We start from the raw sequence: 18,428 nt of genomic DNA, 5'->3' as shown, positions 1-18,428 counted from the left end.
CTGCAGTTTGATATAGTGCCTTTTTGTGCCACTGAGCCTGGCCTCTAGAATATAATTGCCTGGCAGTATTGATTTAATTGCCCAGGTTTATTTGTGGACTCCTAATTATTGACTGGAGGTAAATTTAATGGAGCAGCCTCTATGAACACTGGGAAACCGCTGCTGTTGCTGTTATACATAATGAACTGCACCATGTGCCTTTAGAGCATTTGTCAAGTTAATTTTATTCCACTGTGACAGTATGATAACATTTAAAAAGTCAAAGACTTTTTATTTTTATTACTGACATAGGTGGTTTTGCTGATGCCTTTGAATTCTGTGAGAAAAAAAAATAGGGACTTCATTGGTTGCACTTGAATGTCACTTTATAATTACACCCAAGAGAAAAATCTATAAAATAGAAAACATCTTTTTTTTAATGCTACTTTTCTTCTTTCTCAATTCTAGCAATTATATTTGTCCTGAATTTTAGAAAAGGTTTTCTTTGTCCACCAGTTTTTGGGAGTCTATATTATGCTCACAGGATTGTGAGGGCAAAAGTATAAATATGTTCATTCATTTGTTTTGTTTAGTTTATGGCATGCAGCTCCGTGAACCTGAGGTTACACGATCTTGAAGCTGTGGAATAATTGAGCGCATTCCCTGAAAAGAGCCCTAATTAATTCAATATTGATATTTGATTATTAAAATATTTTGAAAATAAAATTATAAGAAAACTTCCCTTTTATGTCCTCCCTCTGTGTTGGGTGGTATATGTAATGGAATTCTGACATCATAGGAGTGAATCTGGCCTTGTGGTTTTATCTTTTGTTTAAGGATTAGGCCACAGAACTATTTTCTCTTAAAGAAAATTTTCTCTACATTCATTGGATTAAAATGTATATAAATAAGATATTTACCAGAAAATAAAAAGCTGTCCTGCCATGTGGCAATATGGGCCCGCACAATAATATACCTACTGGTACTGTTAGCCAGAAGTGCGTGAGAATTAAAAGGTCTAAAACCTTAACTTATCTGTATTTAACACAGAATGCAATATTTGTCCTCCTTTCAAGTGGTCCTGATACAATTGGTAATTTTAAGTATTTGCTCTTTATCTGCATCTAACCTTTGTCCCCACAGATTTCTAATAATAAGAATCACACTGAAAAAAAGTTGTTCTAATACCTACTTTCATTTTTTCTGGCATAGCTGCCTTTTAATTTCTTTGAAGATTTTTACTTGTATTAATTCCTCTTTTTGCATTATTACATTTTTTAAAACTTACAGTTTATGGCAGAGACAAACAAGCAAATTAATGATTATAATAGGGTGGGAGAACCACCCAAAATTAGTTTTTCTGTGTTTTAGGACATGGGAGAAAAAAAAAACAGAAATAGGAAAAGTAGACTGGGACTAAACAATAAACGCCTTTGAGCAGGAAAGGGATGTAATCAGAGTTGTGCTTTAGAAAGATACATGAGATCAGCATGTAGTATGGTTTGGAGGGATAAGAGACTGGGAGCAAGAAGGTAGTCAAGGCAAAAGTAAGTGGGGGCCTGCATGTGCCCTCACTATAAAAATAGGAAGGACGAGATAGATGTGACCCACTTTATAGAAACTGAATCCATAGCAGTACTGAGATTACATGAAGGGGTCAGAAAGCAGAAACCAAAGAGAGGTGAGTTTAATACCTTATATGATGAGAAACATGATGATACCTTTAAAAGTTTTAGGGATCAAGAGAGGTAGATCAGATTTGGTAGACAGAGATGTCAGTGATTGAAGCCATAAAAGATTTAGTTGATACATGCCAATAACAATATTCAGGGACTCACAGTTTTTCATTAGTTCATCCCAACCTGCTGTGCGGCTTTTCTCAGTGAAATCTAACCATTTAAGAACACATTTCAAACTCTTACAACTCAACAACAAAAGAAAAGAAACTGATCTGAATAGTCATTTCTACAAGAAGATATACAAATAGCCAATAAGCACATGTACATATGCTCAACATCACTAGCCATTAGGGAAATGCAAACCAAAAACCAAAATGAGATACTACTTCATATCCAGTAGGATGGCTATAATCAAAAAGACAGACAATAGCAAGTGTCGGTGAGGATGTGGAGAAATTAGAACCCTTATACATTGCTTGTGAGAAGATAAAATGGTGCCACCCTTGTGGAAAACAGTCTGGCAGTTCCTCAAAAAGTTAAAAGTAGAGATTATATGACCCAGCAGTTCCACACTTAGGTATATACCCAAGATAAGTAAAAACATATGTCCATATAAAAACTGCTACATAAATGTTCATAGCAGCTCAATGATAGTTCATAGTAGCTCAAAAGTGGAAGGAATCCAGAGGTCCATCAACTGATGGATGGATAAACAAAACATGGTATATGCACACATGAAATATTATTCAGCCATGAAATGGAATGAAGTACTGATAGTGCTACAACCTGGAAGAACCTTGTACACCTTATGCTACGTGAAAGAAGCTGTACACAAAAGGTAACTTACTGTATGATTGCATTCTAGGAAATGTACAGAATAGGCAAATCTATCAAGACAGAAAGTAGATTAGTAGTTGCCCGGGGATGGGGGAAGAGGGACCATGACTGCTAATGGGTACAGGGTTTCTTTTGGGGTGATGAAAATGTTCTGGAATTAGATGAAGGTGATGGTTGTACAACTTTGTACAACCAGTGAATTATACATTTTAAACTGGTGAACTTTATGTTATGTGAATTATATCTCCGTTTAAAAAAATGAATTCCTTAATATGAGGCAGAGTGAAAAAATAAAAAGAATACCTTTTTATTTTTAAGTAAATCCAATTAAGTTCTTTTTTATAGCAGCCAGAGACTATTTATTTTTTAATTTTTTTAATTAAAAAAATTTAATTTTCAAAATTTATTTTTGGCTGCGTTGGGTCTTCATTGCTGCACTTGGGCTTTCTCTTGTTATGGCAAGTGGGGGCTACTCTTCATTGCGGTGCCTGGGCTTCTCATTGTGGTGGCTTCTCTTGTTGCAGAGCACGGGCCCTAGAGCACAGGCTTCAGTAGTTGCGGTGCATGGGCTCAGTAGTTGTGGTGCATGGGCTTAGTTGCTCAGCAGTATGTGGGATCTTCCCAGACCAGGGGTCGAACCCGTGTCCCCTGCACTGGCAGGCGGATTCTTAACCACTGCACCACCAGGGAAGTCCCCAATTAAGTTCTTATATCTCATGTGCTATGTCCCCCACCATTAGCAGCGACTGCATTAAATGCATTTGAATTTGAATTTCTATCTACTGGGCATAACTATGAATAAATGAGATAAATTATTTTATTTCATACTTAATATGTTTCTTTTCAATTGACAAAGAAGGAGCTGTCCCTCTGTCATACTCTAGTTGATATTACTTTCTCATATATGCAAACAAAAAGGAGTCAGTTATTTATACTCTGCCCTCTAAGAGACATTGTTTATTTGTTCTGTCCGTTCTGATCCTCAAAATTAAAATTATAGTAAGGATCATTTAGTTTTGTTTTCAGGCCTTAATAATACCTGAAACAGTCTTTTGTACTTGTGATTTTATAAAGGCAGTGGCAAGAATTAGTGGAGATAAAATTGAACCCAAGCTGTAAAATCCATTTTTAAAACGTGTATTGAGTGTCTACTGCATGTAAGGTAATGTTTCAGGTTTGGTGGTATAGCAGTGAACAAGAGACAAAAATCACTACCCTCATGGAGCTTACATTTCTGGTGATGGAGAGCAATAAACAAATAGTTAAAATATATAAACTATGAAAGTATTTAAACAATTAACTTGAACAGAATTATGGGTATGTATATTAAAATATGTATACTTGTATAATATACAGTTACAAGCACAATATGGTTCTTTACTAGGATTTATATAAAAAACACTTAGCCAGGAATGGCTAGAAAATGTGTCTTGATCTTGTTTTGTTGTTGCCTTATTCTATGTTGTTTGTTAATCCTTTTCTAGATTTCATTCAGTCCATTTTCATCCACTTTGTGTAGATCATTTTCTTGTATTGGGACCATATCAAAAATTCTTTCTGCCTTCAGTTGTTGATAATTGAAAGTATAGACTTTGATCGATGTTTTTTCTTAAGTTTTAGATATCCCTGTTCCTATTAGTTGCTTCAGATCTTGCAAATGGTGAAATTTAAAATGGCTCTTTCCCCAGTGCCCTTTCTGCAAAATATGCTTACCTTCTATAGATGCTTTGCAATATGGCAGTGAGAAGGTTTTATAAATCTCCCTGGCTTTTGTAAATAGAATAACTTCCAGTCTGAAGGTTAACAGAAAGTTTCTCTTTACAACCCTGAAGACATTTACTCTGTTGCTTTCAGTGTTGCACTTACAACACACTGATAACATGCACATACTGCAAACTCCCACACTTACTCTCTCCACACACATAAACCCACACAGTCACCCACATACACCTTATTCCTCACATCCAACTGAAGTAGCAAAAGTTAAAAATTCTCCATTCAGAGCCTTGCTGGGATTTTTTTTTTAGTTTGACAAATTAAAGCCTACTTTCATGATACCAGAAAAAAGACATATGTCATTAAAGTTAAAAGGTAAATTTTATGTGTATTTTACCACTATAAAAAATTGGGGGGGGCTTCCCTGGTGGCGCAGTGGTTGAGAATCCGCCTGCTAATGCAGGGGACACGGGTTCGAGCCCTGGTCTGGGAAGATCCCGCATGCCGCGGAGCAACTACGCCCGTGAGCCACAATCACTGAGCCTGTGCGTCTGGAGCCTGTGCTCTGCAACAAGAGAGGCCGCGATAGTGAGAGGCCTGCGCACCGCGATGAAGAGTGGCCCCCACTTGCCGCAACTGGAGAAAGCCCTCGCACAGAAATGAAGACCCAACACGGCCAAAATAAATAAATAAATTAAAAAAAAAAATAAATAAATAAATAAATAAATAAAAATTAAAGCAATACCAAACTAAAAAAAAAAAAAAAAAAAAAAAAATTGGGGGGAAATGAAAGGAAAACAAATTATAGCCTTCACCAAAGTTTAAGAATAGCAGATACAGACTTCAATATTCAGCAGAACACCAAGATAGACAGATAGGTAGAAGGATAGACAGACAGATAGATAGATAGATAGATAGATAGATAGATAGATAGATAACACACCAGAAGTATAAACAACATTTAGGAAACTTAGCTCACAATTCAATGCCAGTTTTAAATTATAAATAAACTGTTCTTTCTGATACCATGCTTGGTTATTTTAACAGGTTCAATCTTTTAATTACAAGATAGTAGAGTGGGTGTATAAATATTTATTTATTCCAAATTTTCCACCTTTAATTTTATAATAATCAGACTACATTGGTTTCTTACTAAACTCTCAAAATCTCACTGAATCATATCCTTTGTTAAAGCAGGTATAATACATAAAATTTAATATCTTTACTTTTAGTACAGCTCTGCTAAAGTCAATTTTTATTTTTATATTTTATTTTATTTATTTTATTTTTTTAACATCTTTATTGGAGTATAATTGCTTTACAATGGTGTATTAGTTTCTGTTACATAACAAAGTGAATCAGCTATACAAAATATACAAGCAGCTCATGCAGCTCAATAACAAAAAAACAAACAACCCAATCCAAAAATGGGCAGAAGACCTGTACAGACATTTCTCCAAAGAAGATATACAGATTGCCAACAAACACATGAAAGGATGCTCAGCATCACTAATCATTAGAGAAATGCAAATCAAAACTACAATGAGGTATCACCTCACACCGGTCAGAATGGCCATCATCAATTTTTATTTTAAAAGCAGTATCTTTTGGTAATAGTTTTCAAACCAAATATAAGAATGAAAATGGTTAAAATGTTAATCTTGTCCTTTAGATTTAAAGAGTTACCCTTATTTCAATTTTTTTCTTTCAATACAAAACTTTTCAGTTTTATACTATTAAGAGCACATTCCAGTTAGTGCTGATGCTGTAAATTATCTGTATGTTTCACACTTATGGACTTGAGGCTTTGTTATTCTTCCAACGTAGCTCTCCAACATCTGCAACTATCATTCATATCTTACCTTTATACAGAAACACCTCTAAATGAAGCCATAATTATTGTGAGTGATAAGTTTGAGGTTGTGTCACTGGCATAACACTTCCTAAAGGCAAACATCTGTAGGCATTTACATATAAGAGAAGCCTAAAATCTGAAGTCAGGGGAAGTCCCTCCAGTAAGAGAAGTCACCTTTGGCAACAGGGACAGCCAGAATGACCAGGAAGACCCACTTTAAGATTACAGTATAGACCAAGCAAAACTCACAGTTATTCCGATGCCCTAATTAAATTCCCATTCCAAGAAATCTCATGCAGTATCAGCTCTTCCCCTGTCCATTTTTCCCCTTGTGCTGAAGAGTTCAAGCTTGTGTAACTGCAATGACATAACTAAGAGTATCACTTCTTTTTTATGCAAGAGAATAAAATTATGCAGAAAGTCCAGCAGACTTTCTGGACTTCATAGGCCCCAGCACATGCCATCTGAGATGAAACCCAAGGCTGCATAATTGTTGGGTTTGTTGTTTCACATATATTTGATGGGGCAAGTGAGAAAAGATCTCTGCTGTTGGCTAGTCAGGTTGTCACTTCAATCCAAATCCAAAATCCTATCAGTAAAAGAATGGTTGTGCTTTCTTCTGTATCTGAGGGAGTTCCCTCCAGAATGCAGAGAGAGAGAAAGGAACAGACTCTATGCTGCCTGTACGAAATAAACCTGCGCTTAATCTAGACTCTAAAAAGTTCAGATTTCCTCGTCTTCTTAGTGTTTTGTAAAACATTTTGCAGTTCTAAAAAATATGCCAAACAAATAAGCAAACGATGTGAATTTTTAAAGCCCTTCCTGAGGTATTTTATATATTAAATATAGTTTCAGTGGTAACTCTATCCACTCTATATCTGTATGCTGAGAATTGATATTCATATGGTACCATAGGATTTCGAAGAGCTTTCTTGAGTCACTGTAGATTAAATTATATTCCACTTAGTCTTCAGATTAACTATAATTTATGAGATTTAAGTTATTGATAATCTATGTGATATAAGTGATTACTCTCAATTAACTAAAAATAACCAATTAACTAAAAATCCCATTTTTTAAGCTTTCTCAAAAAACAAAATGTTTTGTTAATTCATCCTTCACTAATCAGAAATTTTTATCTGTACTATGAAAAATGTTTGTGAAAAATGAATAGTGTAAAATTGGTAAGAGAGGCTATTTTCAAAACCAAGGCTGTTAGTGTATTTATTATTTGAATATGTACTGAGTCTGCTCCATAAGTAAGGAACTATTTGTAAAATAGAAAGGAGATCTACTAAAAATTTTTGGTTAACAGTTACTTTAATTTATTTTATTCATTTGAAAACAATAAGTATATTTTATGAAAAAAGTATGTTTTGTGAAATGTTTATTTTTTTAATTTATTTTTTTCAAGTATAGTTGACTTACAGTGTTGTGATAATTTCTGCTATACAGCAAAGTGATTCAGTTATACACATATATATATACATTCTCTTTCATATTCTTTTCCATTATGATTTATCTCAGGATATTGAGTATAGTTCCCTGTGCTATACAGTAGGACCTTGTTGTTTATCTTATGAAATGTTTTATAATTCTGACTTTTCCTTAGTCTTCCTCTAACTTTGTTTTAATTATTAACTGTTTCATCATAAATTACATTAATTTTATATTATTACAGAATTACAATTGATCCTTATATATTAAAAAAAAATTTTTTTAAAGACCGGTTTGAAAGCTGGTTGCCAATAAACTACAATTCATAAACAGAAAGTAGAACACTGGGTTTAGAGGGGAAAAAAGTAGGAATCTTTGTATTAAAAAGGAAAATAGAAAAGTTGGATTAAAATAGATAAAGAACCATCTCCAACTACCTTGTAAGATATATGAACTTTTGTCTAATATTATATAAAGGCAGATACTAATCTTTTTCTGACCTATTTGTAGAGAAAAATGGAAGAACCTACAAGGGCAGATGGATGTGCACAAATCATGCATCTTGATTAAAGGATGGGTTGCTTTTTGAAATGCATAAAGTGTTAGGCTCTGTATAAAGCTTAAAAGAAGCTTACAATCCAATAAAACAGGTTTGACAAACAGTTGTGTTTAACTGTGGGGCTTTTCGTTTTATTGGGAGCCAGAGGAAAAGAATGAAAGGGGTTGTCAGCAATAAATTAGTAAATGGACCTCTTGTTCCACTTTGGAGGCTTCCTGGAAGGGAGATTCTTCGAGATAAGAAGAAGCCAAATGTCCAAGTACATGACATGCTGAAAATTGTTCTGATCACAAGATAAGAGTAGGTTTAGTTTTTAACTTGAAAATGAACTGTGCAAATAAGATGATTAATGTCAGTACATTGTGTCCTGGTAAAAGTACTGTGACATTATTATACAGGAAATCATAGAGCCAGCATGTTTCCCAAAGTGTATTCCATGGACCACTAGTTCCACATGATAAATAGACTATGAGAAAAGTGCGGACAAATGAATTTAGAAACAGGGTATTACATTGCCCTCTTGGAGAAACACAGTACCATTGGCACCTTAAAGTCTCTAAGAGATCCTGAAATAAAATAACATTTTAAAGTTTGGTTTCTTTCCCAAACTTATTTGATCAGAGAACCCTTTTTTCTTAGAACAACTTTTTTAAACACTCATTTCTGCTTTTGCTTCTACCCGGAAGAGATGGGAGGTTATTCTCTTCTTGTTTGTTTGCTCTTTTGTTGGAATGCATATGGTACTGAGTGCCATAGTCAAAGTAAAAGAAAGTTACCTGGTAGTTTTGCCTTTGTGTGTGTGAGTATTCCTTTAACATCTGATATTAATGCCCTGAGAATTTAAATTGTCTCATTTGTAAAACTGGCAGTTTCACCAAATATAACTGTTTTCTGCATCCCAGAAGGGCAATTTTCTCAAAGTAAAGATTTGCAATGAGTATCATTATCTTCCAGAAGGGAATCTAATATATTCTTTTTCCTTGATTCTATGATGCATTTCCTCACGTTTTCACATTTCTGAAATTGAAATGCTTATGCAGTTTGTGTATATTTAATGTGGTAGGTTTCTTTTTTCCAGAAAAAGCTGTTTTTAAGTCAATGTGCCTATCTTATATTCACCTGTATCTTAAGAAGTGAAGAAATGTGATATTTCTGTATCTTATGCTTTATTTAGTGGTAAGTCTCAAGTAAGACAAATGTCTAAAACTCTTGACATAGACTATAGATAGAGTCTATCCTGACATAGACTCAAAGTATCTTAAGGAAAAGACAATTTATTATAAATATAAGAAGGAAGTTAAACTAGAAAGCTACTTAGGATATGAGGCAATTCTGTGGACCAACACCAGTCTCTATATTTTCTCCATGGCCTGCATAATCTGTTTGTGCCTTTTGGGCCTGTTTCACTGCCCAATCTGTTTCACTGCCACTGGCCAGTCTTTTCTCTTTTTCCCAGTTTGAATTCAGAAAAGAACCATTATGCTAGGTTTAGCTAATTATAATCACAGCTGAGCATAGCTGATCTGAGCACAGCTGAACAACTCACACAGCGGACATCAGGCTGATTTTGTTCAGATGCTGACCAGTGTTGCTGTCTGTTGGTGGTTGTCCTAGCACAAAGAAGGGCCTGACTCTACATCCCTGTAGGGAAGGGGACTGGGCTTGATAAGGATTCTCGTTAATATATTCAGGGAGACAAAAGTAGTCTTTACTGGTTAATCAAAAGGACAATTGCCAACATGACTTAATGAACTTCTTGATTGTTATAAACCTTTTATATGAAACTAGATAGCTGGGAAGGAGGATAAAAGGAAGTCGGTAGGCCTTTGGGAGGTAACTGGGCAACATTTAAGATTTTCTTTCACTTATAACCCATAAGTGTATTGTGTGAGTTCTACGGGCACCTCAGTGAAGCACAGGGAACAATAAAACTTTACCAGGAAAGTTATATAAGTTATGAAATTTAAAAATGTAGTCTATATTTCATAAACTCAGCAGTTTGCAACATGTGTATTACACTTTGATATGCCAGACTTTTCTATAACAACTTAATCAATGGATATACTTTTGCCATTTTTTTTCCTCTGAAACTTCACCCTACAGTTGTTGAGATGTTCAGCTCTAACACAGACAAGTGTATTGATAGTTCTTTCTCACTCTTTTGAGTGATGAACACACAGTACTACTGTGGGCCTCTGGGCCCTAGAGAGGACTGTAACCTGCTATTGATCAGCTGACTGAAGATAAATGGCTTAACTGCTTGTATTGCAGATTACAACATTAACATGGTCAGTAAACCATGAATTGTTCAATAAGGCGTTTATCTTTTTTCATTTTACTTCTGCTCCTTTATCATTTTTATTATAAAAGACAAAATTATCCACACTAACCAGCAAGATCAGTTGAAAAGAGACCCAGTAGGGTACCATTATGGGTGCAAAGTTGCAGATAGCTGAGTTCTAATGGTTTAATGATATTTAGTATATGTTTCTGAACTGAAGAAAATATAGAGTTTTGATCTTTTTTTCTGTGTTTCTTTTACAGCTTCCTTTGGCCACATATTTACTAGAAGCAGTACTGGAGAAAATAAATGAAAAAAAGAAACTAGTTGAAGAATATTTTGCAATTATGAAAGATATTAGATGATATTATGATTGAGAACATTTTTTCAAACGTGAAAACTTTATGTGGTGTGATCGGAAAACATGCATTGCAGTCCTGATAACAGTATCTGCTCCAAATATCAATAGTCAGGGTCAATACCAAAATAAGAAGTCTGTGAAACCAATTAATTGCTGAACAAGTGAAACTAATTAAGTGCACAGCCATTTAGAAGGAAATAGTGTAGCATTTGATTGTTGAATACAAATATTGCCACAAATCAATGCAAACCTGAAAATGATATTCTTTCCAGTACGTTAGAAGGAATTAGAACAAGCTTGGCATACACAAATTGGTCTGAATGTCAAAAGAAAGAAGTGTGAACTGAGGATTTAATGTTCTGAGTTTTATAAAGAAACTACACTTTTTACGTAAACCTGCTATAAATGGCCTTAAATCACCTGATAAGCAACACATTTGTATTGTAAGCAAGTATAAAGTAAAGCATTATCACTTAAGGATGAGCATTTAATGAAATAAATGGTGTGGTCCAATTGTACCTGTTCTCAGTCTACTGGATTATATAGGAGATATTGTATTTTCCTAGAACAGTTCAGCAAAAATAAAAACAATTTCTCCTTTGCTCCCTCTGTTTTTTTTTTTAACTCACAGTATTTTGTGTGGTCATATAAATTAGCAAGGGCCACAAACCCAGTGTATTAGTTAGGCTACTCCTCACAGTGCGCTAATTAAATTAAATTCTTAACAATGGGCAGCCATCCTTATTTAGATTCCCGAACATTCCCAAGCCATTTCCCATCTTTCTATGTTGCTGCCACACCTGACTTTTTGGTTCTTCCAATTCACCAGACTTGTGCCCGCCTCCATCCTTTGCCCTTGCTGTTCTCTCTTTGTAGAATACTCTGTACTCTTTTCTCATGACTGGCTCCTGCGTATCATTCAGGTTTGCCTTACATATTTCCTCAAAGAAGCACTCCCTGGCCATCTTGCTGTTAATTTCCCTTATAACACAAAAGCATCTTTTACCTCTTCACTTACTTATTTTCTTGTTATCCCCCCTCCCCTGCTTTAAAATATGGATCCCATGAGATTAAGGCAAGGGTTGGCAACTCATGACCCACAGGCCAAATCTGGCCTGCCACCTGTTTTTGTGATAGAATGATATTTACATTGTTAAATGCTTTTAAAAAAATCAAAAAGAATTATATTTGGCAGCATGTGAAAGTTATATAAATTCAAGTTTTAGTGTCTATCAATGAAGTTTTATCGGAACACAGCTATGCTCATTCGTTTTAGTATCGTTTATGGCTGCCTTCACACTACAGTAGTTCAGGTGAGTACTCACACGGAGACCATATGTAGTGTGCTCACCACTTTGCAGGACTGCAAGTCACAGTGACACAGTTACAACTTGACAACATTTTGTGTCACAAACACTACGATACTGCAATTTTTTAAATACCAGTGCATACCCATCATGTAAAAATAAAAAGAGAAAAATGGCTGTCAAATGTCACACTTTTAAGCACAGTGAAGTGTGGATTATTTTTTTATTGAATTCAATGGCAAAGCATTGTTTATTAAATGACACTCTACCTATGCTAAAAGAATGCAATGTATACATTATCAGACTAAGTACTCATCACAATATTCCCAACTCATGGGAAAGCAACAGTAAGAAAAAATTACAAAATTTAAAATGTAATGTCTCATCACAGCAGAATTTTGTTACAAAAAATAAAAATGAGATGGCATAGTATTACCCAGATACCAAAACCAAAGACAGTACAAAGAAATAGAGTGTGGTAGGCTAAATTTGTTACCTTATATGGCAAAAGGGACTTTGCAGTGTAATTAAATTAAGGATCTCAAGTGGAGAAATAATCCTGGATTATTTTTTTGGGCCCAATGCCTTCTAAGAAGGAGTCAAGAGGAGACATACAGAAAGCAGTGTTACTGCAGAAGCAGAGGGATGGAGAAATTTGAAGATGCTACCCCCATAGGTGTATGTATGGATGAAGAGGACCATGAACCAAAGAATGTAGGCAGCTCCTGGAGACTGGAAGAGGCAAGGAAATTGATTGTATCCTAGAGCCTCCAGAAAGAAACAGATTTGTTGACACCTTGACTTTAGCCTAGTGAAACCAATTTTGCATACCCAGAACTGTAAGAGATTAAATTTTTGCTGTTTTAAGCCACTAAGTTTGTGGTAATTCGTGGCTGCAGCAACAGAAAACTAATGCAAATTTGCTTCGATTCCATTTAGAATTTTTCTATGTTCATGAAGGATATTGGTCAGAAGATGCAAGATCTAGGCTGGTTCAGTATTCAAAAATCAGTCAATGCATGCCACTATTTTAACAGACTAAAGAAGAAATATTATGTGATCATAAAACTTTAGAAAAAACATTTGAAAAATTCAACACCCATGCATGAAAAAGAACAGAAAACTAGGAAGTTCCTTAATTTGATAGGAACATCTACAAAAAGCCTACATCTAACATTATGCTTAATGATGGAAGATTGAACACTTCCCCTTAAGATCAGAAAGAAGACAAGGATGTCCACTCTCATCACCCTAATTCACCGTAATATTGAAAATTCTAGCCGGCACAGTAAGGAAAGAAAAGGAAATAAAAGGCATACAGGTGGGAAAGGAAAAAGTAAAGCTATCTTAAAAAATAAGCCAACTCTCTCAGAATTAACAAGTGACTTCAACAAGGTCTCAAAATATTTAAGAGCAACATATAAAAATAGTTTATCTATACACTAGTAAGCTAGTAATAAATATGTGGAAACCAAAATTTAAAATACGATGCAATTTACAATTGCTCAAAAAAAAAAAAGTATACCTAGGTGTAAATCTAACGAAGTATGTACAAGATTGTATATGGAAAACCACACTGATGAGAGAAATCAAAGAAGATTAAATGGGGAGGCATACTGAGACTATAAATTGGAAATTCAACATAGCAAAGATGACAAAATTGTCTCCAAATCCATATACAGATTTAAGACAATTCCTATCAACATCACAGCAAGATATTTTGAAGATGGAGACAAGACTCTTCCAAAATTTATATGGAAAGGCAAAATTTTTTAAATGGGAGAAATCACTCTATCCAATTTCAAGATGCATTATATAGCTACAGTAATCAAGAGTATGTGGTGTTGGTAGCGGGATAGACACACAGATCAATGAAACAGAGTAAAGAACCAGAAACTATACCTATGCAAATATGCTCAACAGGTTTTAAACAAAGGTTCAAAAACAATTCAATGGAGTCAGAATAACCTTTCAACAAATGATGCTGAAACAATTAGAAATCCCTAGGTTAAAAAAAAAACAAAACTTGACCTAAACTTCAGACACAAATGATCTCAAAATGAATCATACATTGAAATGTAAAATATAAAAGATAATGTAAGACAAAATCTTCGGGATCCAAGACAAGGTGAAAAGTTTCTATACATGACACCAAAAGCATAATGGACAAAAGAAAAATTGGCGAATATGACTTCATCAAAATTAAAAATTCTTGCTCTGGGAATAGACAAGCTACAGACTGGGAGAAAATATTTTCGAACTACAAATATCTGACAAAGGACTTAAATCTAGAGTAAAGAATTCTCAAAACTCAACAATAGGGAGACCTTCAAGTTGGCAGAAGAATAAGATGTGGAGATCACCTTCCTCCCCACAAATACATCAAAAATACGTCTACATGTGCACCAACTCCTACAGAACACCTACTAAACGCTGGCAGAAGACCTCAGACTTCCCAAAAGGCAAGAAACTCCCCACGTACCTGGGTAGAGCAAAAGAAAAACCAGAGACAAAAGAATAGGGACTGGACCTGCACAACTGGGAGGGAGCTGTGAAGGAGGAAAAACTTCCAGACACTAGGAAGCCTCTTCAATGGTGGAGACGTGGGGGGGGGGGGGGGTTGGCGGGGAGGAACCTTCAGAGCCACAGAGGAGAGAGAGTGCAGCAATAGGGGTGCAGAGGGCAAATCGGAGAGATTCCCGCACAGAGGATCAGTGCCGACCAGCACTCACCAGCCCGAGAGGCTTGTCTGCTCACCTGCCGGGAAGGGTGGGAGCTGGGAGCTGAGGCTTGCGCTTCAGAGTTCAGACCCCAGGGAGAGGACTGGGGTTGGCTGCGTGAACACAGCCTGAAGGGGGATAGTGCACCACAGCTAGCCAGGAGGGAGTCCGGGAAAATGTCTAGAACTGCCTAAGAGGCAAGAGACCATTGTTTCGGGGTGCACGAGGACAGGGGATTCAGAATACGGCCTAAACGAGCTTCAGAGACAGGTGCGAACCATGGCTATCAGCGCGGACACCAGAGATGGGCATGAGACGCTAAGGCTGCTGCTGCAGCCACCAAGAAACCTGTGTGCAAGCATGGGTCACTATCCACACCTCCCCTCCCGGGAGCCTTTGCAACCCACCACTGCCACTGTCCCGCTATCCAGGGAGAACTTCCCCAGGAGAACTTCCTCAGGAGAACACATGGCGTGCCTCAGGCTGTTGCAACGTCATGCTGGTCCCTGCCACCGCAGGCTTACCCTGCATTCCGTACCCCACTTCCCCCGACCTGAGTGAGCCAGAGCCTCAGAATCAGCTGCACCTTTAACCCCCTCCTGTCTGAGCAGGGAACAGATGCCCTCAGGTGACCTACATGCAGAGGCAGGGCCAAATCCAAAGCTGAACCCCCGGAGCTGTGTGAACAAAGAAGAGAAAGGGAAATCTCTCCCAGCAGCCTCAGGAGCAGTGGATTAAATCTTCACAATCAACTTGATGTACCCTGCATCTCTGGAATACCTGAATAGACAATGAATCATCCCAAAATTGAGGTGGTGGACTTTGGGAGCAACAATATATATATATTTTTTCCTTTTCTCTTTTTGTGACTGTGTATGTGTATGCTACTTTGTGTGATTTTGTCTGCATAGCTTTGCTTTTACCATTTGACCTAGGGTTCTCTCTGTCCGCTTTTTGTTTTATTTTTCAATTTTGTTAATTACTTTTATTTTTTTTTAATTTTTAATAATTATTTTTTACTTTTTATTTTAATAACTTTATTTTATTTTATTTTTTCAGAGTAATGATAGTAAGATGATCCAAAATCTTGGAAATAGAATGGTGAAAATACAAGAAACGTTTAAACAGGACCTAGAAGAACTAAACCACAAACAAACAATGATGAACAACACAATAAATGAAATTAAAATTTCTCTAGAAGGAATCAATAGCAGAATAACTGAGGCAGAAGAACGGATAAGTGACCTGGAAGATCAAATAGTAGAAATAACTACTGCAGAGCAGAATAAAGAAAAAAAATGAAAAGAATTGAGGACAGTCTCAGAGACCTCTGGGATAACATTAAACGCACCAACATTCGAATTATAGGGGTCCCAGAAAAAGAAGAGAAAAAGAAATTGGACTGAGAAAATATTTGAAGAGATTATAGTTGAAAACTTCCCTCATATGGGAAAAGAAATAATCAAGTCCAGGAAGTGCAGAGAGTTCCATATAGGATAAATCCAAGGAGAAACATACCAAGACACATAATAAACTATCAAAAATTAAATACAAAGAAAAAATATTGAAAGCAGCAAGGGAAAAGCAACAAATAACATACAAGGGAATCCCCATAAGGTTAACAGCTGATCTTTCAGCAGAAACTCTGCAAGCCAGAAGGGAGTGGCAGGACATAGTTAAAGTGATGAAAGGGAAAAACCTACAACCAAGATTACTCTACCCAGCAAGGATCTCATTCAGATTGGACAGAGAAATTAAAAACTTTACAGACAAGCAAAAGCTAAGAGAATTCAGCACCACCAAACCAGCTTTACAACAAATGCTAAAAGAACTTCTCTAGGCAGGAAACACAAGAGAAGGAAAAGACCTACAATAACCCAAAACAATTAAGAAAATGGTAATAGGAACATACATATTGATAATTACCTTAAATGTAAATGGATTAAATGCTCCAACCAAAAGACATAGACTGGCTGAATGGATACAAAAACAAGACCTGTATATATGCTGTCTACAAGAGACCCACTTCAGACCTAGGGACACATACAGACTGAAAGTGAGGAGATGGAAAAAGATATTCCATGCAAATGGAAATCAAAAGAAAGCTGGAGTAGCAACTCTCATATCAGACAAAATAGACTTTAAAATAAAGACTATTACAAAAGACAAAGAAGAACACTACAGAATGATCAAGGGATCAATCCAAACAGACAATATAACAATTGTAAATATGTATGCACCCAACATAGGAGCACCTCAATACATAAGGCAAATGCTAACAGCCATAAAAGAGGAAATCGACAGTAACACAAACATAGTAGGGGACTTTAACACCCCACTTTCACCAATGGACAGATCATCCAAAATGAAAATGAATAAGGAAACACAAGCTTTAACTGATACATTAAACAAGATGGACTTAATTGATATTTATAGGACATTCCATCCAAAAACAACAGAATACACTTTCTTCTCAAGTGCTCATGGAACATTCTCCAGGATAGATCATATCTTGGGTCACAAATCAAGCCTTGGGAAATTTACAAAAATTGAAACTGTATCAAGTATCTTTTCCAACCACAATGCTATGAGACTAGATTTCAATTAGAGGAAAAAAAATCTGTAAAAAATACAAACACATGGAGGGTAAACAATACACTACTTAATACCCAAGAAATGACTGAAGAAATCAAAGAGGAAATCAAAAAATACCTAGAAACAAATGACAATGAAAACACAATGACCAAAAACCTATGGGATGCAGCAAAAGCAGTTATAAGAGGGAAGTTTATAGCAATACGATCCTACGTCAAGAAACAAGAAACATCTCAAATAAACAACCTTACCTTACTTCTAAAGCAATTAGAGAAAGAAGAACAAAAAAACCCCAAAGTTCACAGAAGGAAAGAAATCATATAGATCACATAAGAAATCAATGAAAAAGAAGGAAACAAAAGCAAAGATCAATAAAACTAAAAGCTGGTTCTTTGAAAAGATAAACAAAATTGATAAACCATTAGCCAGACTCATCAAGAAAAAAAGAGAGAAGACTCAAATCAACAGGATTAGAGATGAAAAAGGAGAAGTAACAACTGACCCTGCAGAAATACAAGGAATCATGAGGGATTACTACAAGCAACTATATGCCATTAAAATGGACAACCTGGAAGAAATGGACACATTCTTAGAAAAGTACAACCTTCTGAGACTCAACCAGGAAGAAATAGAAAATATAAACAGACCAATGACAAGCGCTGAAATTGAGACTATGATTAAAAATCTTCCAATAAACAGAAGTCCAGGACCATATGGCTTCACAGGCAAATTCTAACAAACATTTAGAGAAGAGCTAACACCTATCCTTCTCAAACTCTTCCAAAATATATCAGAGGGAAGAACACTCCCAAACTCATTCTATGAGGCCACCATCACCCTGATACCAAAACCAGACAAAGATGTCACAAAGAAAGAAAACTACAGGCCAATATCACTGATGAACATAGATGCAAAAATCCTCAGCAAAATACTAGCACACAGAATCCAACAGCATACTAAAAGGATCATACATTATGATGAAGTGGGGTTTATCCCAGGAATGCAAGGATTCTTCAATATACGCAAATCAATCAGTGTGATACACCATATTAACAAATTGAAGGATAAAAACAATATGATCATCTCAATAGATGCAGAAAAA

The 18,428-nt window shown here is 35.8% G+C and overlaps 1 protein-coding gene across 5 annotated transcripts in view; it reads left to right on the top strand.

Annotated features, from left to right (window-relative positions):
- Positions 1-11,306, top strand: part of CNTLN (centlein) — a 341,438-nt gene extending 330,132 nt beyond the window's left edge. For all 5 annotated transcript variants that reach the window (XM_007176785.2, XM_057548126.1, XM_057548127.1 and 2 more), the window contains one exon: positions 10,607-11,306. In XM_007176785.2, the coding sequence (XP_007176847.2) occupies positions 10,607-10,708 (102 nt within the window). In that variant the 3' untranslated portion in view covers positions 10,709-11,306. The remainder of the gene's footprint in view (positions 1-10,606) is intronic.
- The last annotated feature ends 7,122 nt before the right edge of the window (positions 11,307-18,428 follow it).

The sequence above is a fragment of the Balaenoptera acutorostrata genome, chromosome 6, assembly GCF_949987535.1.
Source record: "Balaenoptera acutorostrata chromosome 6, mBalAcu1.1, whole genome shotgun sequence".
Lineage (NCBI taxonomy): Eukaryota > Metazoa > Chordata > Mammalia > Artiodactyla > Balaenopteridae > Balaenoptera > Balaenoptera acutorostrata.
Note: the sequence above shows the minus strand (reverse complement) of the source record. Positions and strands in the feature narration are given on the sequence as shown.